Below are 24,952 nucleotides of genomic sequence, written 5' to 3'. Positions count from 1 at the left end.
ATTCCTTTTACACCTACAACATAGAAATTATTCTTAATCATTCTAAAAACTGAAGCGAAATCAAAGTTGCAAATCTCCTGACTGATTTATTTTTTTCTATTTGATGTCATACTCCTCTCCAAATCAATTAGACACATAACATTTCAGAATTGTTGATAGAACAGTCCAATTTATTTTCTCGTTTTTAATAATATTGTCATATCAGTTTCTAATCGATTGCATTCATAATTATCCTTATCATGCAGAGTAATTAATAAGTACTTTATATTTCTACGGCTAAAATGAATACTCTTGAAAAATTCATGCTGATATAGATGAGAAACGTTTTATCCTCTATGATACCGAAAAAAACTATCAATGATCTTGATAGAAAAGAAATCTTTTAAATATGTGCCAATTATACTAGTGTATCAAGGTCCTGTTCTCCAATCAAGATCGGCAGAGGAAGCTCCTGAGCAGAAACGGCACTGATACGCGAGCGGATAGGTTGACGCGTGTCAGTGCTCTCGCAGCGTTACTAGGACAAGTTCAAGTTCTTCTTCTTGAATTGAAGCATCTTGGCCGCTTCCGCTTCATTGCCGCGGCAGGTGTCTTGAACCCGGCTACGTTTACTCGGCTCTTGATCAGTGGGCAGCGATTGGGTGAGTAGCGGTGGCAGGTTGCACACAATTCGCGCGTACCTGCTCAAAAATGCTACAGCTCGGTCACCGATAGTTCAAACCGGTACAGGAACACATGAAGAAGGACGCGCAAGAAAAAACGTTATCTATAGAAGAGTATCTTTCATGTGAATTTTTATATTCTCAGTTGATACGTAAGTCGGCAAAACCACTTTGACTTGTAGTGCTTATCCTAAGTGAATATTTTGTTAGTTTTTAGTGTCATGATCAAGTATATTATTGTTTTGTTTGCGCTAAATTTCGGTCATGAATTCAAGAGAAGCTCTTCACTGGCATGGCCGTCCCCCTCAGCCAGTCTCTCCAGGATAGCTAAAGGTAAGATTTTAGTGTTCTTCATAAATTGAATTATTTGTGTTAATGAGTATACAATACATATAAACATTTACAGATGGAATTAAATGGAGAATGCATTTATTCAAATGCTAATTAATATATATAACATATAAAAATATACAAAATGAATAAACAATTAAATATTATAATATGAAAAAAAAACATTTTTTCCATTCAGTATTATTAAAATATTGTAAACTTTGCATGTGTTTAATAATGTATTATTCGATTTTACATTACAGTAAGTCAGTTGAAAATTGAGTACATGTTACTTTTTCATAGAGTGATTGTTATATCATTATCAATTTGGTTTAGTTTTGTGGAAATGGTGGGTTGATCAAAAGTAAAACTTTTGGATTATTAAAATAAACATACAACTTTGTAATGATAATTCAATAATATTGATGGTATTCTTATTACTTTCTTCCTCGACATTGAGAAGAAGTTTCCAATCAATGTTATAACTATGCTCAGTGCTAAACTCTGTAAGATATTGTATTCAATCGAAGTTCGATCAATTACTATTTTAGTAATAGTGTATGATTTTTATATTTTCATAGAAATGAAAGACCATCCTTTTAAATGCACTCATTATAATATTAATAAGTTTTATTTATTGTTTGATTAAGAAAAAAATGAAAATGAGAAATTTCTATACGGTATGTATGCGGGTAACTTTCCATACCTTGATATAACCAACTTTCAATTGTCCATTGACTACAATATAAATTGATTAGTATAAAAAATTCTTGCAAATAAGTTTTGTTTTTTTTGTTGCAGTTCTAAACTTTTTTCCTGTGCCTGTTAGTGATGAATGTTTAGCGAGTGATGGACGAAGAACAGGTGAGATATACATTTTCAAATGTTTTAATAACAATTGATTCATGTTTGAGAAACTGATTGTAAATTATTTTCATAATTTATTTTGTTTTAATAGTAATCAATATTTCTATTATTGACATTATTTCATCATTTATATTATTTATATCTAAAGCAGCCAATTGTGTTTTACATCTAGAATAGGAAGGGAATTTGAAAAATAATTCCTTTTTCATTTAAAAATATATTTTCAATTTTTACTGTGAAAATGAGTAACTATCCACTGCTCAGAACTATTTTTACATGGATCTTCATTGGCTGATCATATGAGTGTTTCATAATGCTTTATCCTTTAAAAAAATAATGTTTTATCTTCAGGCCAGAAATGTTTTATATGTTGTTTTATCCTTCTATATCTGGATCAAGGTTTTATTAATCACCACTATATTTTCCACTACCACTTATTTACTATATTTTGAAAACTTGCCACTATAGAGGCTGATACCGGTAGGCCTACACAGAATTTGCCAGATGAGTTCTACCCTATTAGTTCCATACAAATTTATGTTAAGTTTGCATCCAGTTGACTATAAGCGCCGAATCGAAATAACAAAACAACTCATTTATCATAAGTGTTTCACATTTCAAACTTTTTATCACTTCTATTAGATGTAAACAGTAAACACTAGATATACACACTTCTATTGGATGAACAGTGAATCCAATCATCTCTTATAAAAATACAAAACTTGCACAAAAATACTAGCACTTTTGATCATTTTTTTAGAGTTATTGTATAGTATTGTATTTTAAATTTTAATTTAGTAATTATGTTAATATTAAAATTCTATATTTTCCATTTATCCTTCATAATGAGCGGCGATTGTAATTTGCTTCAGGGGTGTGCTTGAATGCTTACGAATGTCGCATCCAGAGTGGAAATCCCATGGGCCAATGCGCCCTCGGGTTTGGTGTCTGCTGTGTGTGTGAGTGAGTCTAATACTACATCTTATTTACATTTAAAATAATTAATCATTTCAATTTTATATATAATTTAATGGATTGATGATTTGGTGAAAAAAATATTTATCGTGAACTCAAATCTTTACTACCATATAAAGCGAAGAATTATGTATCCTACTGTATTATGTTTTCATACTTGTAAACAGTTAATTTCTTTGTTTAGTTTGGCCATGAAGTAAAATGTAATCATTGTTCTTGTTAAAAAAATGTGTGAGATCAAATTTTTAATAATTCATTAAAAATAATGTGTTTGGAGAAGGAGGATAATTATAATGAATTATGCAAAATTAATGCTATGTTGACTTCAACAGAATAATTTCATCCAGGGAAAAATATTGTATCGAAAATTTATTATATTCTGTGTTGATTCTATTGCAAATCATTATAGATTTTAAAGAATATTATTAGAAGTGTTCATTACTTTTTATAGGTAGGCTACATTAGAATAGTCGTGTCTCATATGAGTAGCACTTCTTGATAACTAATAAAGTACCCCACCTATTCAAATTGGTTCAATTTGTTGTCTCAAAAGAATCAATTCAAAAGGAGTCAACAATCTGTAATTTCGTGGAATATTCTCAAATGAGATTGAAAAACTATGATAATTTCAGTTAATGGTAATTCAAGTGTCAAAATTTTTAGTTTTTGTTGTTTTCGAGTAAAAATGGACTTAATTTCATAAGAGTGAAATAATAACCCTATTTCGGACTTTTAAAATGTTATCTAGATTTGGGAGAGAAATAGTACAAGGAGTATCCATAGTTTTTCTCTCTCTGTCAGTGCTTTCTTGTAAAAATAATAAATAAATAAATTTTTCTCATACAAAATGTAGAATATTATTATTATTATCAGCGTATGGCTTCCAATGGTGGGGAGACCCAAGGGTAGTTCCACCTCGCCGTATGTAGTCCAAAGTTCCCTAATGGGAAACCGGACACTAAGGTTATAGTGAGCACAATACTATAAATTTACACTTTTCCCTTCGAAATAAAGTTCTTATGGATGTTAAAAAGTCCAAACATATATAAAACCGAAACAAAACACATAACCACTGAGCCAAATTTTTAATCATGTACTGTAGAATATTGAATCATGTTGTTACTAAGCGAAAGTTTGAAATTTTGAAATTTCTGTTAAAATTTAAATCTGCACTTGACCAACTTGGCAATTTAGTTTATTGTGGTGAAAACATCTCACAGCGTTCAGATTTTCTGAGAGAAGAGGCTTGTTTCAGCTCTTGTATAACGGGTAACTTGTCTTCATTATGTTTGGCGAGAAAGAGAATAGCGGAAGAGAGAGATGGCATAAGGAAGAAGGAGAAATGCAGGTCGCTCTCTGAGAGCCAAGCAGCCAACCTTGAACTCTGCTGAAACCTAAACGACAATCATAGTTCGTTGTCCTTCTTCCTTTGCTATCTCTCTCTTGAATTGAATAAAGATAAAACTATTTGATCGTAATTGAGTCATATTACAATCAACTATATTGTCTCCTCATTTTTCATGTTGAACTGTCATCCGCTGGGAAAACTGTAAGTTCCTATAATATTGACGGATGAAGAACAACTAATATCTGCCACTTTCCACTTTTCTTGTTTTGAGCAAGTTCGGTTTCTGACCTGGTTTGTAAATCAAAGCCAGTAGTTCGCTTTGCTCAAATTGTTTTTCTCTGAACCTGTTGTTCTTCTCCATTGTAGGCTATTCTACTAGTTCCTTTTACTCATAATTATTCTGTCCAAGTTCCACTTCCCACTTATAAACCTAGATTTCTGTAAATTTTCAAACTTCACGATTTTTTAAAATAAATGATCCTACAGTGAGGTCCACGTTATAATGGCAGTAGAGAAAGATAGGAGAAAAACGTTGCCGATCCTCTGTCTTGTCAATGCCTTCTATAAACGGTAGCTGATACATGTTTATCGATGTAATATTAACTGTTTATTCTCGTTTGAAATGATCAATTATATTTTATTAAGCAAGAAATGATATTTTTCAATAATTTTATAATCAATTTTCATAATTAAGATGAAATATTTTGTTAATTAATTATTAATTCTACATTGTTAAAAGACGATCTGGCAACAGAGCAAAGCGAGAAAGAGATGAAAGAGATAGCGCTATCAGCTTTGTTGAATGATAAACAAGGATAGCAATACCATTGCTAATCAAACACAGCCATTATAAAGTGGACCTCACTATATATGAATATGCTATAGGATTTTATTAAAATGTTGTTCATTCTCATTATTTGAAAAAAATATCACTGAATTGAATTCTATAAATATTAAGTTATTTGTTATTTCAATTATTTAAAAAATCAGTTTAGTTGTCAAATTGAAATGATTTTATCATGATTTTCATCAAAGTATACAGTTCTGGAAGTATCTAAACTCCAGATGAAACAGTATAACTGAAAGTAGTAATATGAAATTCTATAAATATTATCAAATTCTTGATGTCATGTTTTATAAAGAATATGTCTTTTTGTGTTCCCTATTTTATAATTTGTATTTCATTTTATATTCCAGTTATAGCATCGTGCGATGCAGAAATATCAAATAACGTCACTTACTTTGTGAGTCCAGAGTTTCCTGGTCTCACAAAAACAGCTCAGCCGTGCTCTATCAAGGTGAAGAAAATTGCACCTGAGATCAGCCAAATTCGACTCGACTTCGTACACTTCAACCTGGTGAGTCACAATTACAAAAACCATTGAAAACGATTGACCCATTTTTATTTATTCAAGTACAGATTCAAATTAATCATCCTCATAACAGGGGAAATAAAACATTTCAAAGATCTCTCCAAATCATTAAAATGTTTTATCTGTTCACTATAATTGATAATTAATTATTTCTTGTCCCATACAAGAAAGAGCTGAATTCGCAAGTAGGTGTAAATTAAATCTATTGTCGAGCCGCAGACATTGGACACAGTGAAATACAGTATTCCAAATACATTTTAAGAGCAGTCTCAATCTATCATTTTAGGTTTTGTTAATATTTTTTATTAGCTTAGTATAGGCCATTGAATAACGATAATATAATATTGTGATGTATAATAATATAATTTTATTGCAATGAAACATACATGTTATAAGCAACGTCAAATTTACAAGTTGTGTTATAATCTAAAATTAAGTCGTATATTATCTAACAATTACTGTTCTCATCATAATTCAAAATGTTACCAAGTCAATAGTTTACAATAGAATATTAAGTACTATTAATGTAAATAATTTACATTATTTAAAACTAAATGTCATGAATTTCAAGTTCAAAATACTCGTTAATAGAATAAAAAGGATTTTTGACCAACCAAGAATATAATTCTCTTCTGAACAAGTGGAACGGAGCTTCCGCCCAAGCTGGAAGGACAACCTTTCTCCAGTTATCATCCAATATCCCTAACGCCCATAATGTCGAAAGTATTGGAATTGGTTATTCACTCACAAATGTATGATTCTTGAATGCACATAATTTACTTTCTGATTAGCAATTTCAGGACCTTCATGAATCGATGTGCAGATCTGTTCCATTGAAAAAGTTAGAGTGGTTTACTTCCCACTTGACTAAAAGGTAAATCATCCATAATCTATCAAATTTTCAGGCTCAGCCAAATAGAAGAACCGGTGTCTGTGAATCAGATATATTCAGCATTCTTGGTGGGACATCGATTGGATTGAAGCTGTGCGGTCAGAATAGCGGGCAACATAGTGAGTTTCTTCTTTGCTATTTTCCATGTAATAATATTTATCATCAAACATCATTGAGATTCATAAGAATAAATTATAAATTATCAATAAAACCTGTGTTAACTGATTATTCATAAGAAACAAGAATGCTCATAAAAATTTAATGCACAATAATGATTACTATTAATTTGCATATTTGTTGAGTCTAATTCATAAATTCACTCAACAATCACAGATAAATTTGTGGATTATGAGATTTGTGATTATGGAATTTTTCTATTAGCAATTTCAGTGAAAACTTGCTCAATTCGTGTCTTGAAACAGAAGAGTTCTCATGAATTAAAGTTGTCAAGTCTAAAAATATAAATTATTAACTTTACAGTTTACTACGATGTGGAGTCAGCAACTGAACCGATTTCAATACTGATGAATCTTACCAGCAACAATCTGTACAGGATGTGGGAAATCAGGGTAAGTCTGATTCAACACTATTATAGTAACTATACTGTCATGCAGCCTTTTCCATGGTTCAGCAGATATTAGAAGTATTATGTACAAACAGATTACGGATATTAATTAAGCAAAATATTTTTGGTTACGATGCAATATCAAACTTTGAGAATGCTGTCATGCTTTCTCAAACTGTAATATTTTTATTCAATAAATGAATAACTAAAAATGAATATCGTTATTCTGGAGTGAAGAAACTATATTTTTTCCTCTCAATATATAATAGCAGAGAAAACTTCTATAATTTGTAATAACTAATAATTTGTAATGATAACTTGTATTCTGTGATAATAGGCTAATTGAAATCATTGTAGATTCACTCGTGGAAGTTTCATGGATGTTAAGTGTTTGTGTCATCAATTTTATGCAGACAAATCTTGAAAAATGAAATAATAACACTATTGAATGCATTTACAAGTAGTATTATATCAATATACCTAGAATACAAGGTAGTGGCCACGAAAAGATGCGCAGTAACAAATCCAAACCAGCTGGTCGGTATGACGTCATTGGTGCTCTAAAAGTCTAATCTTCCTATCTTTTCAATGTTAAATTGAGCAACTTTGTAAGTATTTTTCTCAAAAAGTACATAACTTTCAAGACCCATCGACGTCTCCTACGATTCATAAAATATTTATCTTCAATTTTTCTAGAAATTCAATACTTTTGGACGGCTGGATCTTTCATAATGATCGATTTTGTAAGAGCCTGCACATCGAATACCTGTTGCTTTCTTATTGAAAATTAACATGCTTTAACATCTGCCGGTTTAACATCTTTAATCCTTTGGGAATGCACTCTCAATTCAGGAAAAAATTATATACACATATCCACATACTTTAACCAGGTGATACCTAGTTGTTTGTTACGGTCATATACAATATTTATCTTTATTTTTCTCGAGCAACTTTGTAAATCTTTTTCTAAAAAAGTACATAACTTTCAAGTCCCATCGACATCTCCTACAATTTATACAATATTAATCTTCATTTTTCTTTTAGAAATTCATCACTTTTGAACTCCTTGAACTGAATATCCGGCAAGCATCTCTATATGTTCAAATTTCTCACAGTTCTCTGCACCACTATCATTAGGACTATTCTCCCTACTAGAAATCATCAAATCATCAATTGCAGAATTTTCTTCATCTTCATTCAACGCTTCCATTCCTTCATCATTAATACACATCCATACTGATCCCTTCATTTGTTTCATTCATTCCTGTTGGAGGGATTGGCTTTTGAACCGCGAAGCTTGAGGATAAAATTTCTCCACTCAAAGTGTGACATTCATTTATCATTGAACAATTATTGCTATTCATTCCAATAACTTCGTTCACATTTTTACTTATTATCAATGACTTGATGCGATACATAACTGCTGTTGGCAAGGGATGGTCATAAAAACGTCCTAGCCCTCTTATTTTAGCAAAATAGCTCTCTAAGATGTCCTGATTACATCGAGAAGCCATAATATATTTGTAGCCTTCAAGTTTCAATTCCTCAAATAATCCTCTAAGGCTCTCGATCGAAATTAAAAATCCCTTTTGGAATGGTAATAATCTATTGGCCTCCTGCAGCTCTCCTAGCTTTTTTCTCTTCTCTCCCTCAACACTCGTCAAATTCTTTTGTTCTCTTCACAACAGTCATTGATGAAATGAGATTGTGAAATTTGTTCAAAGCTTCGTCTTGTTCTTCCAAACAAGTACCATATGTACTCTTTAGTCATCGTACCCCATCATAAGGGATGCGAGAATTCAAAACATCAAAACCATTATTGACTGACTATCTCAACAATCGATCCGACATGAGAAGACTCTGGAAAATTGTGATTAATAGCCTTCCCCACAGTTGATGATGGCAGTTGAGCAGCTTTCTTAACGTTCTGTCTCTCTGTTCCCGCTACAAGGAGGTCGTTCATGGACAGTTTAGGTGCATATTTCAGATCTGATTCAGTGCTTTCAATTTCTATCAACTTCAAGAATGGCTCTTTAGTGATGAGCTCGCCTGTTTTCAATCTGAATCCATCATCAAGCAAATGATTTCTCAATAACTTCAGAGCATATGGTACATCGCAGAATCCCCAAATCTTCCTAGACACATCAAATGGATTCTCTATAAAAGTTTTATCACATGATACATTCAAATCTTTCACCAGTTTCCTGTTCGAGGGTCCCATATCACTGACAAATCCTCGAACTTCAAAACCAATGCTCTCTTAAATTTGAACTGCTCTCAGATAAAGTGGTTTTGTAACTGGAGTATCAAAATTTAAAAAAATAGGCTGCATCCACTTTCCAACCAAAGGTCTGACAAGCATTACATGAACATAGTTATGAGGCCAACTAATGATTTCTTAGGCAGGATCAAAGCATAAATCATTCTTAATTTCCATTTCATCAAATGATAATATCAAATCCTTATCAATTTTTTTTTTAAATTTCTGCTTGTGCTTTTAAAATATTTTCACTCATCATTAAAAATCCAGGACTGATGGAATATTCACATAAACGTCTACGAATTGTTCTGTTACTAGGGAAGGGAATCTTCAATACATTTCTTACAAACCGCAAAGCCTTGTAAGAAATACTATTTAAAGTTGCAGATCCAAGATGGCGGATCAGATTTTTAAAGTCATAGTAATGTAGTATTTTCAATAGAGTAGGATCCCCAATCACACTCACCGTCAAATTACCTTTGTGTATGATTTATTAAGCCGTTCTCGGACTTTTCACCCACCCTGTATAATATACAGTAAACAGACAAGATAAAGGATTGTGAGAGAAATAATATTATAGTACAATCAATGTTTTCACGTTTTTAATTCCTTATTCAATGATCGATTTATCAAATTCATTAGCATTGAGTAATTGAATTACAAAAGCGCCAGGGAAAGCATGTTAATTTTCTTCAATAAGAGAGCAACAGGTATTCGTTGTGCAGGCTCTTACAAAATCGATCATTATGAGAGATACAGCCTTCCAAAAGTATTGAATTTCTAGAAAAATTGAAGATAAATATTGAATGAATCGTTGGAGATGTCACATGGGACTTGAAAGTTATTTACTTTTTGAGAAAAAGACTTACAAAGTTGCTCAATTTAACATTGAAAAGATAGGAAGAATAGATATTTAGAGCACCAATGATGTCACACCGACCATCTGACTGATCATTAAAAGTTGTGACCTTCTATTCTAGGTACCTTGGTATATATTATGTCATGTTTCAGATATCTCAGATAGTATTCAACCAACAAGCACCAGCAGGTTGTACACAATATCACCATGGAATCAATGGTGAGTTTCTCCAAAATATCATTTCAATAGCGGTAATTGGTTGATTTTAATTGTTTGATGTATCTTTCAATCAAGTATCGATGAGTCTAATGAAGTACAGTGATGATGTATTGAGCTTTTTGAGCATTATAAAATAATAAACAATTATTCTCTTACATCAAATATGTAAAAACTTATTCAACGAGATAAAAATGAACTTCAATAACACAATTAAAATGTATTTGGCGAATTGTGCAATTGATTTTCACTTACTTCTTTCATGGTTTTTTCACTTCAACCTTTTGCTAGTTGGCATGCGCAATTTGATGAATTGCAGATGAATTTTCCATCAACAATTTTCAGACTAAATTTATACTCAGAATTCAAAATTATTGGTGAGATATAGTTTTCGAATGTAGTAGTAGTAGTATGCAGTGGCATTTACAGCATACATGACATGGTTCTGTAGAATTTATTATGTGTTATTAAATTGTGAAATCAAGCAAAAAATATATCTCACTAAACCTCTTCCGTTTATTATAAAAATTAACAATTTTGGATTTCAATACAAATGGGAAGTTCTTCCCTCCAGTTATGGTACATCAGATCCTCCCAGTTCCTCTCTGATAAAAAACTATTTCTAAAATGTGATTTTTAGGTATCATCCAAACTATGAACTATGCAGTGAATGGACGTCATTTGGCTGATCAAGACTACCTGGTTTGCATGAGGCAAGAACACAGTGAGTTCAATTTCTCTCAAAACTTGTCTTAAATAACAATTTCAGTTCCTTACTCTTTATGATTTTCTTCTAACATTTTAGACAAGTAATTGATGATAGCCTATATTCCTAAAAATACTATTTTATATTATATTAATGAATTATAAATTGGAAAGTAATTTCCATTTTAGTACGGGGGGGTCAGTTTTTCAATCTTCCAATCATAAGACACAGGCTGACAGGTGATTTTCATAGAGCTGGTCAGTTTGTCATTCCCATCAAACAGCCTATGATTGGAGCGGCCACATCGACTAAATTGCTCTCGTTATAGACCACAAAACTTGGCAGCCCAACTTGTAGGCTACTTGGCTCCGCCAAGTGCTAGTTGCGTAGCGTTATTCGTTTTCCCAAGCAAAAGGCAATAGTTCTGCATGATTCTTAATGAAGAATTATTCAAGACAACGTAGGTAACATTATAAGTGGAAAAATGACCCTGATATTATATTATAGTCAATGCAGATTTTATAAAATGAACCTCGTATTATACTAGTCAATGCAGATTTAAAATCTCAATCAAGAATTTGAATATCCTTATAAATTCATGGAATTTACATTGCTCTTGTGAATGATTTTCTATTTCATTATATTCATTAATTTTTTGAGAGAAAAAATATAGTTAATGAAGTAAGATTCAAATAAAGTAAATCCGTGTATGATTTGCGTATTTGATCCTTCTCTAATAATTGGCATCTTAATTCCGATTCATGTAATTCAACCATCGATTCACTACAAACCAACAAACCTGAATTATTTCAATCTGCAATAATTGTGGGCTATGGTTCACCAATAACTATAATTTTGATTTTTCAGATATGTGCTCGATTGTGTATGAACCATGTGATGAAAATTCGTTCAGGATAGGTCCTCCACTCCTAGCAGGTATGTTGACCTCAATATGATGCATAGAAATCAGAAAATTTGAATAAATGCAATTAATCGAATTAGAAATAAATTCTAAACGAATAGAAATAAATAAAAATTCAATTGAAGCTTTCGCTCACAACATTTCTAGATTAGGAAATTAACATCCTATTCCATGAAGATACCTTGAATAATTCTCTTGTATATTAATAGAAAATAACATGTTAATAATAGTCCAAAATACTCTAGCCTGCCTCTTTATCATATTTCTTATTGTACATTTTCATCTTAACATTGTACGTTCTCTCATTTCTACTTTGATTTTCTATATTTATGTTCTCTATATTCTGTATTATTTAATCGTAGATGATCCTGGTGGGTCAGGTGACGGACCATTACCACCTATTCTAGCCAGTCCGGCACAAACGTATGCCAGTAGGCCCAACGGTCTCGACCAAACGAGGCAGTGCAATGACAGGGTTCTCATGCCTTGTGATTCCGAGGAGTTTCTCAACGTGAGTACTGTATGCCGACATTTTTTCAAACAATATTATATTATTTATCAGTCTTATTTTTCGACATGAGGTAAACTTCAATACAATTAGCTATTAAAGCATTGCATTATTCATCCATGTTAAAAATCACTATAAATTACACATAAGTTATGGATTATAGAAGAAAATGAGATTAATCATCTTCATGTTCCAACATTAAATATCGTAATAGCAAAATTTTATCATAGAGAATATGCATAGTAAAAAATTAATAAAGTATTTTCATAGGCTACCTACTTAATTTTGAATAATTATAGAAATAACTAGTACCCTTTTTGAACTTGTTTACATAAACTCTACTAGTTTTGGCAGAAATGCCATTTTCAAGTGTCCTTTTTTTTAATTAATCGTTATTTTCTAGTGTTTACGTATAAAAGTTAAAAAGGGTACTATTTATTTCTATAATAATTGAGTAAAAAAAATTAATATTCAGCAATTGAACAGGCATTGACTATGCCTATGAATAGGCATGGCCTGAAATCTTTCTATTCAATTTCTCTACGATGCTGTGTTTCAATCTTATAATGTGAATAGCATCACTTCATAGAATAATCATGGTTGATTTTTAGGTACTCTTTATCAGGGTGTTGTTAACATTAATGATTGAAGATATTTGTTATATCTTGTGATACATTGTGATGAGAAGAATAATCGCTATTTATGAATATAGTGACTCTATACTATACTATCATTTGATCAATCATTATGCCGATTATGCAAAAATGCAATTGGAGTTTCTCCATCAAAAACCAGGACTAGTGTTTGACAGAAATTAAAAATAAGAAATATTTAAAATTTATACATTATAAAAATTTCTGTCAGTTTTTTGCTTGGAACTAAGATAAGGTAAAATTGTTATCTAGTCTCATTGGATTTAATAACATAGAGTAAATGAGTTTCCACTGTAAAGTTAGGCCTACTATGCATGATGATGCCTTGAATACCAGTACTGTATTCCATCATGTTGCTTTATATACAGTTCATATTTAAAGAATTCAGGTTCAGCTAGCTTTCCAACCTTCAAATAATTATAAAAAGAGGCAATGCTTATTAATAAGCACATCACTCATCCCTCATCTCACATCACTCATATAGAACAAGAAATAGGAGTGCTTTAGGTCTGATCAGGTTCAATTACACCAGGACTCAAAAAACTTTTATCTATTATAGCGATAAAATTATTCAATTCTCTACCTCCTCCCATCAGAAACCTGGATATTACAAAATTTAAAAATAAATTAAAGTTAATTTTGTCAAAGAATTGTATTTATACAATCAATGAATTTCTCCAAATAAATCTTGAAGTGTATTAATAGCCTTATTATATGATTATTACATTGAGATCAGAGAATTCTAGGCGTAGAATTAGTTATAATGTGATTTATCTATCTATGTAGGCTACAAATTGTGAGTTATGGTATAGTACCTAATTGTTCTATTTATCTGTTATGTGTTTGCTTTTGTTGTCACCATTTGACGTTGTAATGCATTTTGATGTTCTCACTTGCTACTACAATAAAACATTTATTTATTTTTATTTAATAATTGATCTCAACTTCTGCTTTGAAATTTCAGCCAGCTGGTGGCCCCAGCTCTTGCGATCTGTTACATTGTGGGAATACATTTTGTACTGCTGGTGAATATCCTTGCCGAATTGAAAGTAAGTACACGATATTGACAAATTTTTAATCCTTCACGCCTTATAATAAGGTTTTTCTCCAGTTAATGATCAAAATCGTTCTACTTTGGTCCCTCCTCAATTTGAGGATTTTCCTCAAAATTAGCTTATCGAAGTAAATTTTGCAAATAATACATATGGGTTCATATTTTCCAATATCGGTACCTAATAATATTGTTATAATTTGTGTTTATTGATAATACAACAAGATCGTCATGAAAACATGGCTTGATTTTAATATCAATTATTTTTTTACTGAAACTTTTTCAATTGTAATAACTTAATAATATTTAAATAGAAAAACTTTTGTACAGCCTTGATGTATTGACCAATCATAATCATCTCTATAAAGTAAGTTAAACCAGGAATATACAGCTGTCCCAAAATTAAAGTGCCAAACTTCGGGAATAGGTTCTATGGGTCAAAAAGAGAAAATCTAGAATTTTTCCCAAAAACGCTTCGTTTGCGAGATATTCGCCATTTTTTATTTTTTACAAAATAATTTTTATCTTTGAAGTTTCCCAACCGATCGCTATAAAAATCGGTAGATATTTTCAAATAAGAGAGATGAACTGTAGAAAAAATATTCAACTTTGTTTAGTTCGAAAATTGAAAAATGGCGGCTATTTTAAACTTTCAATCCATAATTGCGGGAGAACGGTGATAGATAGAGAAATTTACCAAGAACAAATTTTTTTAGTATTTTTTTTTACAATTAGTCAACACACAAAAAAAATCGGACAAAGCATGATAGAGATACAATGAAATGTGTGTTAAGAGGCAGCAAAAAATATTGTAAATAGCAAGGAAGCCTACCAGTCTGTATTAACATCAAATTTTGATTTACTTGTGTTTGGATAAAACAAATTATAATTTGATTCTAATCAGCTAATTAAAATCATGATTTTGTTATTTAAACACAATAAAATCATAATTTTTTGTTTACTGGAAACACCATTAATGTGTGAGGCTAGGTTGAAATTATCGTATTTGTTAAAATGCCGAATTACAGTTATTCCAATCAAGAACTATCTGATGTTCATTTTATTTATGACTTTGCTGATGGGAATTCACGTGAGGCATGTTGCCTCTACGCAGAAAGGTTTCCCAATCGACGAATTCCGAGTAGGAAAGTGTTTGTGAATGTTCAGAGGAATCTGAGGGAAGGAGGAACATTAAGATCCACTCAGAAGACCAGACGGGCTTATTCTGCAAATACATTGGAGAATCAAGAAAGAGTTTTGACCGCCGTGGAAGAAGATCCAAGTATCAGTGTTAGAAAAATATCACGTGGAAAGGGTATTTCAAAAAGTTTAGTGAGACGCATTCTACGTGATCAGCAGTTGTACCATTACCATGTACAAAGGGTGCAATGTCTTAGTGATGTGGACTTTCCAGCGCGTCTTAACTTATGACAATGGCTATTGCAACAGATCGCATTAGTTCGTCTGTTTCTCTCCAAAATTTTGTTTACCGCTAAGGCTGGGTTTTCTAAAGAAGGTATTTTCAATTTTCATAACAATCACCTCTGGGCCGATGAAAACCCTCACGAGATGTCTCAAAGAAGGCATCAAGTGCGATTTTCTCTTGATGTTTGGATAGGCATTGTTGGGGACTTTCTCATAGGAACATGGTTTTTACCCAACCGACTTGATTGAAAGATTGAGGGGTAATCATTTCCAACGGACACATCAGATATTTAAAAAGATGTACTTACTCTATTCTTTATAAAACATATGGATTTGATTATGCGATGATATTTTGTTAACTTGAAACAGCAATTTTTTCTTTGCATTTAAATTATATTAATATAAATTCTAAAATTATTAACGTTCTTCACTTATCAAGGTTAGGATTGGTTTTGGGTGTAAGTGTACGTCCAGTGCCAAAATACCTGTCATCAAATTTTTGGTTGGGATCGATTTAGCCATTTTGATTATCGAAATTATCAAATTATGATATTCCTAATCTAAGTTTTCCTAACCCAAAGCTTTTCCTAACCTAAGCTTTCCTAACCAAAATTTTTTCAACCTAAAGCTTTTCCTAGCCTTAGCTACTTATGGCTGCTACCTATAGGTTAAATTCTTGTGAAATTGTACTACTTTGAACTTAGTTTATTTTAAAAACAATAGTGACTACCGTTTAATTTTTACTTTCCTTGCCCTATACCATAGGTAAGGAAAGTATTGCTTTCCGAAAAAAATTAAGGTACCCGAATTTCTAAATTTCTATACGTTTCAAGGTCCCCTGAGTCCAAAAGTGTGTGTGTGTGTGTGTGTGTGTGTGTGTGTGTGTGTGTGTGTGTGTGTGTGTGTGTGTGTGTGTGTGTGTGTGTGTGTATGTGTGTGTGTATGAGTGTATGTACGTCTGTGTACACGATATCTCATCTCCCAATTAACGGAATGGATTGAAATTTGGAACTTAAGGTCCTTCCCCTATAAGGATCCGACTCGAACAATTTCAAACAAATCCAATTCAAGATGGCGGATAAAATGGCAAAAATGTTGTCAAAAACAGGGTTTTTCACGATTTTCTCGAAAACGGCTCCAACGATTTTGATCAAATTTATACCTAAAATAGTCATTGATAAGCTCTATCAACTGCCACAAGTCTCATATCTGTAAAAATTTCAGGAGCTTCTCCACATCAATGCAAAGTGTGATTTTAGATTCCCGATTATCACGCTTCAGATACAATTTAAACAAAAAATTTCGAGTGGAAAAGATTGAGCAATCTAAAAAATCTCTAGTACAATTAATGTTCAGGGACATTTTCACCTAAAATTGGAAATACGCTCGAAATTCGAGAAAATGTGTTTATCCAATAAAGTAAACTGTTGGCAATTATTGATTCTATTAAATGATTCACTATGAAGAGATAGCAGACTACGTGTGTCTCCAGCGTTATTGTCCTGTCACCAGCTGGCAGATCTTTGAATAGTAGTACACTTGAGATGCGCGGGAACACTAGCGTTAGGTGATCAATTTTTATAACGGCAAGGAAAGTTGTGTGAGTGCGCCACACCTGATTTTTTTGATTTTGTGCTCAAAATAACATACTAAATCGATCCCAACCAAAAATTTGATGACAGGTATTTTGGCACCAGACATACACTTTAACCTTGGTTTTGTTTATGTTTTCTATTACCAAACTGATTAAACAATCATTTATGGTTGCCTAGATTAAAATTATAAAAAATTAGAATAGGCCTACTTTAAATCATAAATAATGCAAAAGTGACTATTCTGTGTAATTATGATTGCTCTTTATGAAGAAAAAGAAATCGTAGTTTATATGTTAATCAACAAAGTTTGTTTAAAACTGTTAAACAATAGTTATTTAAAAATAGAATGTGTTAGTTGTAGAGAAAAATATCTAGGGAGAACAAGGTTCAAAGATAAGGAAGTTTTAGATTTTATGTTAAAACACAATATTTTAAAAGTGTTACAACGTGTGAAATGTGTGGGGAACAGTGCAATTTGGCCAAAAAGTGAAATAGGCCTACTAGTGATCAAATAGAAGTGACCATATCTATTACCATAGAGAAACGATAGCATAAGCTATTGTTACTCTATGCTATTTGGTGAGAAAAAGGCTGACTTCCCTGGCTAACTGATTGAAATATACTGGACGTACACTTACACCGAGTTCCAGTTTAAGAGAAGATAATTATGACGATTGTGAGGAGCACAATCAGTGCATTCACTATTTCTTTGAGGCGGCGGTAAGTCGTATGTCCCCACGCACTAGTAAGGTTTGGTTGGGATGGGTTTGGTAAAATTAGTTTTTCCTCTTGCATTGGAGTTTTGAGTGTTAAACAGTTAATTAACAGTTGTCACAGAAAATTTTTCCGAAGTGTTTAAAAAATAGTGAACATTAAAAAAAGTGTAAAATACCTGATGTATCAGTTGGAAATAATTACCTGTAATTGTTGTAACTTTCAAAAAGCTGTCTTGTGTTAGAATTCAATTTTGATTTTAATAATATTATTTCTAATAGCTTACTGTAATATACTCATGTTTTGCTGCCTCGTAACACACATTTCATTGTGTCTCTGTTATGCTTTGTCCGATTCTCATTTTTTTTTGTGTTGACTGATTGTGATTAAAATTTACTAAAAAAATTGTTCTTGTTAAATTTTCTATCTATCACCGTTCTTCCGCAATTTTGGATTTAAAATGGCCACCATTTTGAATTTTTGAATTTGAAAAAGTTGAATAATTTTTTCTACAGTTCATCTTATTTGAACATGCCTACCAATTTTTATAGTGATCGGTTGGGAAACCTTGAAGATAAAAATTATTTTGTAAAAAATACAAAATGGCGAATATCTTGTAAAAAAAGCGTTTAAGGAAAAAAATATTTTAAATTTTCTCTTTATTTTGACCCATAGAACCTATTCCCGAAGTTTGGCACTTTAATTTTGGTATACACTCTGTACACAGGACCTGAGCCTGTGAGGAATCTCGGAAAAATGGCGGCGATAGTTGGTAGAGTTTTGACTCAGCTGTGAATGCTGGAGCTATGCTTTGATTAGTGTTCAGTTCACGAGTTTACGTCTGGAGGTATATAGGAGGTACTAGTTCAACCATTCAACAGTTACGTGATTTTCAACTCAATTTCTGTTATAACGTGTCACAAAAAAGTTTCTCTCAAGTAACCATTATCTTTTGTTGTTATTTCACAGGTAGTATAAGACCATTCAATATCAGAATCCAGTTTGGGCCCGGCGTACAAAATGAAAATCCTGACGATAATCTTGGAATGTGCTTGAAATATCAACAACAGCCTTGCAGTACATGAACATCATTGAACTTTAGAATGTTCTTACTGCTAGTTCCCAAACTTGTCCCATTCTCTAAAGTTTCTCCCCAACTATAAAAATTCCTCTCGTTCAAATTATTCTCATTTGAATATTTTTCGTCTTTTTAACCTTCAATCACAATTCCACAGAAATTCTCTTATCCAATACTGCATAAACTATTCATCAACAAATGTTTCATCCAAATACTGTATTCTATTATTGCCCAATGTAATTTTGATATTGTTACACTTCTTCAACTACTTCTATTCTCTGATAATAAAAACAATGATTTTTAAAAGTTGTACATTCAATTATGTTTCTTCCTTATTTAATATTATCCAACGTTGACTAGCCATGAGGAAAGATAGATGTGATTATTAAAACTGTCCATTCTGTTCAAGTTTTTATGAATTGTTTGTTCCAGTAAATCTAATAAATTTTGGATTTGAGCAGTTTCAAAAAATAGTATTTTAATATATTGCATTATTAACATTATTATTGGAATTCAATAATTATGGTAAATTCTCATTATAGCTGAATTGCCCCGATCTTGTTATAGTAAACGCAAATTGGAGAGGCCTGGGAGAGGCGGGTGATGGTGGCTCCATCTATGAGTGAAATTGGTAAATTTCAAGCTGTAAAAAAAGCTCAAACTGTTCGTCTGCTTTGTTTACATTTGAAATGTCATCATAACCTGACTTCTTATTAAAAATATTTTAAATTTAGTCATACATTTATTGTTACTTTAAGCATTCACTGAGCCGTTGTAATTGGACAAGTGACGAGTATTTGTTGTTTTTCTTTAAAACATGAATAAAGTCTGATTTCAAAAATGTTAAAATCAATTAAATATATATGATTGACACCTCTCCAATATTTAGAATAACATAATTATGCAAGCTAAACCTTGAAATTTACCAATTTCACTGGTGCCACAATCACCCGCCTCTCCAATTTGCGTTGACTATAATAAATTATGCAATAATTTTTCTATAAATTTAGTCTTTGGAAACGGTCTGAATTATATCTATAAATATTTTATGACATTAAAATACTGATTTTAAATACATTATATTGATCACTCTTAGTATAACTAAGAAAACTTTATCTATTCTTGATCAATGGAAAGGATCTCTCAAGTCCTAAAGTATGAGAAAAATAAACTCAAACTCTGTGGATTTGGTTTTTAAATTATTTATTGCTATCCAAATAACAGATCTGCAGATTTCATTAGAGATTATTCCCATCGGGTCATCGTTAACAAAATTTGATATTAAACTTATTTCAATTTCCTTACACATATTTTCACCGTACCATTCCACATAATTGATGATCTGTTGCTTTTATACTACCGTATTCCTCAACGGCAATAGAAAATTCTGACTCTTATATTGTCTATCCAATGAGTATCTTTTGAAAAATTTGTTTCGAAAACAATATCAATATCAAAATTCAATCTGTAGAATATTCCATCATTTATTCAAATCTTTGATTCGATATCCTACTTCAATTAAAATATTCTAATCATTTGAATTTTTATGAAGATGTATTTCATCTTTTTGTTATTTGTAGGAATTCATCCATGTTTTGTTATCTTCCAATCCCACTTTTCTTAATAGTTCTAAATTATAAATCTCAAATCGATGATTGTTATTCATGCAAATTCAACTCTCCAATTACTGCTTTTTCATGTGCCTTTTCATTTGCATCTAAACTTTTATCATTTGTCAGTGACAATTCAATATTTTGAGTAGGACTCTGTTCTGCCTCTCTTTTACTCTTCCCTGAATGTTCATCTTTCGAATTGTCACCTGTAGTGACAGATTGCATGCCTACTTTTCCTGAATCATCAATAGGTTTATCATTCTCTTCTAGAGCAACGTCTCTTCTAATAGATGTACCTGAATTTTGAACTGATTGTTTATTATCTTTCAACTCACCTATCATTTCTGCATCATTTGTAAATCCGCTCTTATCATTAGATTGAGCAGAGCTGTGCAAATGCTGACTCAAACTACCAATAGAATCTTCCATATCTTCATTACTTTTCAAATTAGTTTGGCTGTCAAATATAGAAGGCAAACTCAGAGATGACTTCTGGAAATTATCTATATTCCTTATCAAGTTTATCAAGCTGTTCATATTTCCTGAAGATTGTGAGCTCATCAACATATCAGTTAAATTTCTGTAAAAACTATTTAAATTATTTGTTTCCATGTTGGCTGATGTTTTATCATCCTTCTCAAGTTGTGGTCGTGATTTAGCTAAATCTCCTTCATAATTTATCTTACAGTCATCTACAGTTCCTTCCTCATCTAATGAATCAAAACTATCCTCTTCCAATATTCCTGGGCTGACAGGTTCAAACCCCAATTTATCCTTCAAATCAATCAGTCCGAAATAGTTCTTCAAATTCTTGAGAAGCATCTGTTGTTCCCCATCTCCACGTATTTGGTTGTTATCATTTTCTTTGAAATCGTAAATATTTTTATCATGTTTCATGTCTGAAGAAATTTTGTCAAGAACTTGTAGAATATCATCAATTGACATCATAGTTTCATGATGCTTTTTCTGGAACGGTGATTGACCCTTAAGTTTTTGAGACTTTGATTGGCCGCTGTAATACCTATCATGCAGACCATTGGATATTACATTTTTCTCTCTCAATTCAATCCTGTTACTTGTGTATTGTCGCCGCTTAGTTGATGGAAATCGTTCAGTGGTATACTTTGGTGTCTCAAATGTCTGGAGATCTTTGAGACTGTTCTCTTCATTTCCAATAGAATCGTCCTCATCATTATTCTCATCGTTTGAATCTTCATTTGCCTCGGTTACATCAATTTCTCCAAGCTTTTCATTTTTTGGCTGGACAGGTTTGGTTCTCCAACTTTGTTTTTGTTGATATCTATTTTCAAAACTAGGTTTTTTCATCATTATTCCAAGTGATTGCTTCAACTCATTCAGTATATCTTTTTCACTTTTCGATTTATGCCCAAGACTACTGTCGAACAGAGTTTTAGGTGTCATCTCTTCGTTTCTTTCTTGATTTGAACTATGCATTTTGAATTTTGAGATTCTTGAATTCATTGATGATTTATCCTTTTTCTGTGTGGGTTTCATCCAATCTGATTCGCTTTGCATAAGGTCCACAACTAGGGGAATATTCACAGTTCCATTCATGTTCTTAGATATTCCATTGATAAATGTTCCAATCATATCCCCGGGAGCTCCCAGCTTTCCTAACACATCTTCCTTTAATAGAAGAGCTGGAATCGATTCACTGGAACCTGTCATTTGAAAAGCATAACCTATAGTAAGGTCCACGTTATAATGCTAGTAACATTGGTGTTGCTATCCTTGTCTATCATTCAACAAAGCAGATATATTTTTTACCTACGCAACGTTTGCCAAATCGTTTCTCTATCATGTGAGAAAATGTAAATAAAATAAATCAACAAAATATTTCATCTTAATCGTGAAAATGTATTAGTTAATTTTAAATTGTTGTTCTCCTATTTTTATCCGCTGCATTTATAACTTATTATATTCTCTTAAATATAAGCCTAGCATGCTAAGCCCAACTTGTAAAAGACTGTCTATACCAGAATTTTGAGTCCATCTATGTGGAGGACGTTGATAATTGTATTGCGTCGTTGGCATAACTACATACACTAAACACTATCAAGACTGGGTGTATACTTACTAAACTGCCTAGATGCCTAGTGTTCTACAAAAGTAAGACTGGCACCCTCTCAGAAAAAAATTGTTTTGGTGTTCTCAATCATGGTATATGCCATTTGGAGTACCGGTACAAATAGTTTGTATTCTCCCATCTTAGTGAGCTGGACATCTTAAATGTGACTAACTAAACATTTCTCGGAATACAGTATTAATAATGGTTCTATACTGTACTAAAAAGATTGAATTTTTAGTCATATCCTTTTTCCAACAATAATTGTACGCTAACTGTGAGTGGAGAACCAACTTGAGTGAATGCTCTACAGTACTTCAAAAGTATACTCACATAGTTTTATCACGAAACAGCTGCAGAATATTAAGGAGAAATAAATATTGGTGCTCATTGTGCAATTTTGTAGTTACTTATTTGCCTAAAAACATTTTGATCATTCTAATTTCTTATGATTTTGATTCACTATATGAAAAATATACTTTTTAAACACTTTGGACATGAAAATTTGTTCAAATACTTTTGTACTTTATCTGACTTTTGTACTGCTAAATTCAAATGTTTGTATAATATGATTTGAGCGTTACCATAATAGGCATATTATATTTTTTTTAAATCAGGTGTAATTTTTTACATATGTCTTAAATAAACCATCAAGGACTTGTTTGATAAACAGGCATGCACTGGGATAATGTTATACTTCTGTAACAAAGACAATATCTGTTTCACAACTCTTTTTCTCAAGACAGAGTCAAAGAAAATGATTATAAGTAGGTTAGTTACTACTAGCCCAGTCGATAAATAGGTACCGTACAGTACATTGATGCGCAACAAATAAGGGGAAATCTAATGCAGGCGGTGTTAGTATGCATAATATTACATAGCCTGGAACCACAGAGTTTCATTTTTCTCTCGCTTGCTATTTATATCCTTAGGCAATTTGCGTGCAATAGAACGGCACAAGCGGCCTTTATTTATTGCAACTGTCATAAAAATGTGTTTTGGAATTCATAACTGTTAGATAGGGTAGGTTCATACAAGGATCTTATTCTCCTCTTAAAAAATTCTCGTCACTTCAAAAAAATCGATTTGACAGTGTATTACCAACTGCAACGCATCTTTCTAACGGAGCAGTGCAGCTTCTAAGAACGGCAAGAAATTGGTGGTACTGTCTCAAGTTTCGCGCCGGTACAACGACACCAACTCCTCGGTCGCCAACTTCCAAACGTCCATGAAGACATTCATGCAAAAAAATTGTATCAAACTTCATTCTTCGCCATTCCAAAGATTCGATTTTCACCTCATTGCAAAACTGTTTATAAGGAAGCTGCTCCAAATCTGGCATGAGCCTTTCCAACACCAGACGTACAAACCTTCCTTGCACAGATTCTATTTTATTTTTGTTGTTGTGCATATTCTGTCTATTCCAAACTATAGAGGCTTACTCAAAGTAACTTCGAACGATAGAACAGTAGACTGTCTTCAATGTTTGAGGATTTTAAAAGTTTCTGCCAATCCACCTTATTACACCAAGCTGCCTTCTCGCTTTAGGTAGGTACTATATCATCAATATGCGCGTTGAAAAGTAGCTCTCACTATCAAATGTGACACCAACTTCCTTCACACAGGCCACACGTTGAATTTGCTTGTCAGCTTGTTCAATATTTCAAAATGTAATATTTTAATATAATTAATATACTATTGAAACATTGTTCAGAAAGTTATTACTTTACCATACAAAGCAAGAAAATTCGAAAATTTTTACCTCATAATTTTAAAATTTGGTTAATAAAATTTTATGCTTCGATCCGGTTTTCGAGAAAAATGTTTTGTAAAGCGTTTTAGCTCGTTCCAAGACCTTTGAATGATGTATCATAATTCATACATTTTTGATATCCTATAATCTTAATATTGTCCAGTTAATCTGCACAATGTATACATTTTTCCCGTACTAGATGCCCAATTGAGTAATAGAGGCTACTATCATCAACAGGTAGTTTCGGGAAAACTATTATAGTACTGTATAGTATTTAAAGTATATTATTTATTCAAATAAACTGGGCTATATAGTTAGGTCTACAGAATAGGAGTATTTGATTAACATTGGTGTTGCTATCAACCTTTCATTCAATAAAGCGCAAATAGCGCTATCCTTTTCTAGTTTCGTCACGTTGCCAGGTCAGTTTTTAACAATAGGAATATAATTAATAAACAAAATATTTAATCACAATCTTTAAAATCTATTATTTAATAATTG

At 32.0% G+C, this 24,952-nt stretch overlaps 2 protein-coding genes across 3 annotated transcripts; one reads left to right on the top strand and one right to left on the bottom strand.

The window, feature by feature from the left end:
- Positions 1 to 407: 407 nt before the first annotated feature.
- On the top strand, positions 408 to 22,294 carry LOC111050636. 2 transcript variants are annotated; one of them, XM_022336983.2, is made up of 12 exons: positions 408 to 995; positions 1,794 to 1,856; positions 2,732 to 2,818; positions 5,380 to 5,540; positions 6,461 to 6,566; positions 6,928 to 7,016; positions 10,284 to 10,350; positions 10,988 to 11,071; positions 11,921 to 11,989; positions 12,338 to 12,486; positions 14,101 to 14,185; positions 18,891 to 22,294. In XM_022336983.2, exons 1-12 carry the CDS (start codon positions 884 to 886, stop codon positions 19,004 to 19,006), a joined length of 1,188 nt encoding a protein of 395 aa, XP_022192675.1. In that variant the 5' UTR covers positions 408 to 883; the 3' UTR covers positions 19,007 to 22,294. The 2 variants fall into 2 exon arrangements, with proteins under 2 accessions (XP_022192675.1, XP_022192676.1); XM_022336984.2 differs by having other exon boundaries at positions 745 to 995; positions 2,732 to 2,822; positions 18,891 to 19,305.
- Positions 20,186 to 23,493, bottom strand: LOC120349827 (interaptin-like). The gene is made up of 2 exons (XM_039420864.1): positions 23,032 to 23,493; positions 20,186 to 22,294 (listed from the first exon to the last, which is right to left on the bottom strand). Exons 1-2 carry the CDS (start codon positions 23,087 to 23,089, stop codon positions 20,658 to 20,660), a joined length of 1,695 nt encoding a protein of 564 aa, XP_039276798.1. The 5' UTR covers positions 23,090 to 23,493; the 3' UTR covers positions 20,186 to 20,657.
- Between the last annotated feature and the right edge of the window lie 1,459 nt (positions 23,494 to 24,952).

The sequence above is a fragment of the Nilaparvata lugens genome, chromosome 1 (genome assembly GCF_014356525.2).
Source record: "Nilaparvata lugens isolate BPH chromosome 1, ASM1435652v1, whole genome shotgun sequence".
In the NCBI taxonomy this organism is placed as follows: domain Eukaryota; kingdom Metazoa; phylum Arthropoda; class Insecta; order Hemiptera; family Delphacidae; genus Nilaparvata; species Nilaparvata lugens.
This window is presented reverse-complemented; position numbering and strand designations above follow the sequence as displayed.

What these genes read in the sequence shown, in the direction of transcription:
- LOC111050636 (XM_022336983.2), top strand. Translation starts at nt 884, where the DNA reads ATGATCAAGTATATTATTGTTTTGTTTGCGCTAAATTTCGGTCATGAA. An exon ending in TCTCTCCAGGATAGCTAAAG is followed by an intron (nt 996 to 1,793) that starts GTAAGATTTTAG and finishes TTTTTGTTGCAG; the next exon opens with TTCTAAACTTTTTTCCTGTG. An exon ending in AGGTCCTCCACTCCTAGCAG is followed by an intron (nt 11,990 to 12,337) that starts GTATGTTGACCT and finishes ATTTAATCGTAG; the next exon opens with ATGATCCTGGTGGGTCAGGT.
- LOC120349827 (XM_039420864.1), bottom strand. Translation starts at nt 23,089, where the DNA reads ATGAGCACCAATATTTATTTCTCCTTAATATTCTGCAGCTGTTTCGTG. An exon ending in CTGTTTCGTGATAAAACTAT is followed by an intron (nt 22,295 to 23,031) that starts GTGAGTATACTT and finishes TTCAAATGACAG; the next exon opens with GTTCCAGTGAATCGATTCCA.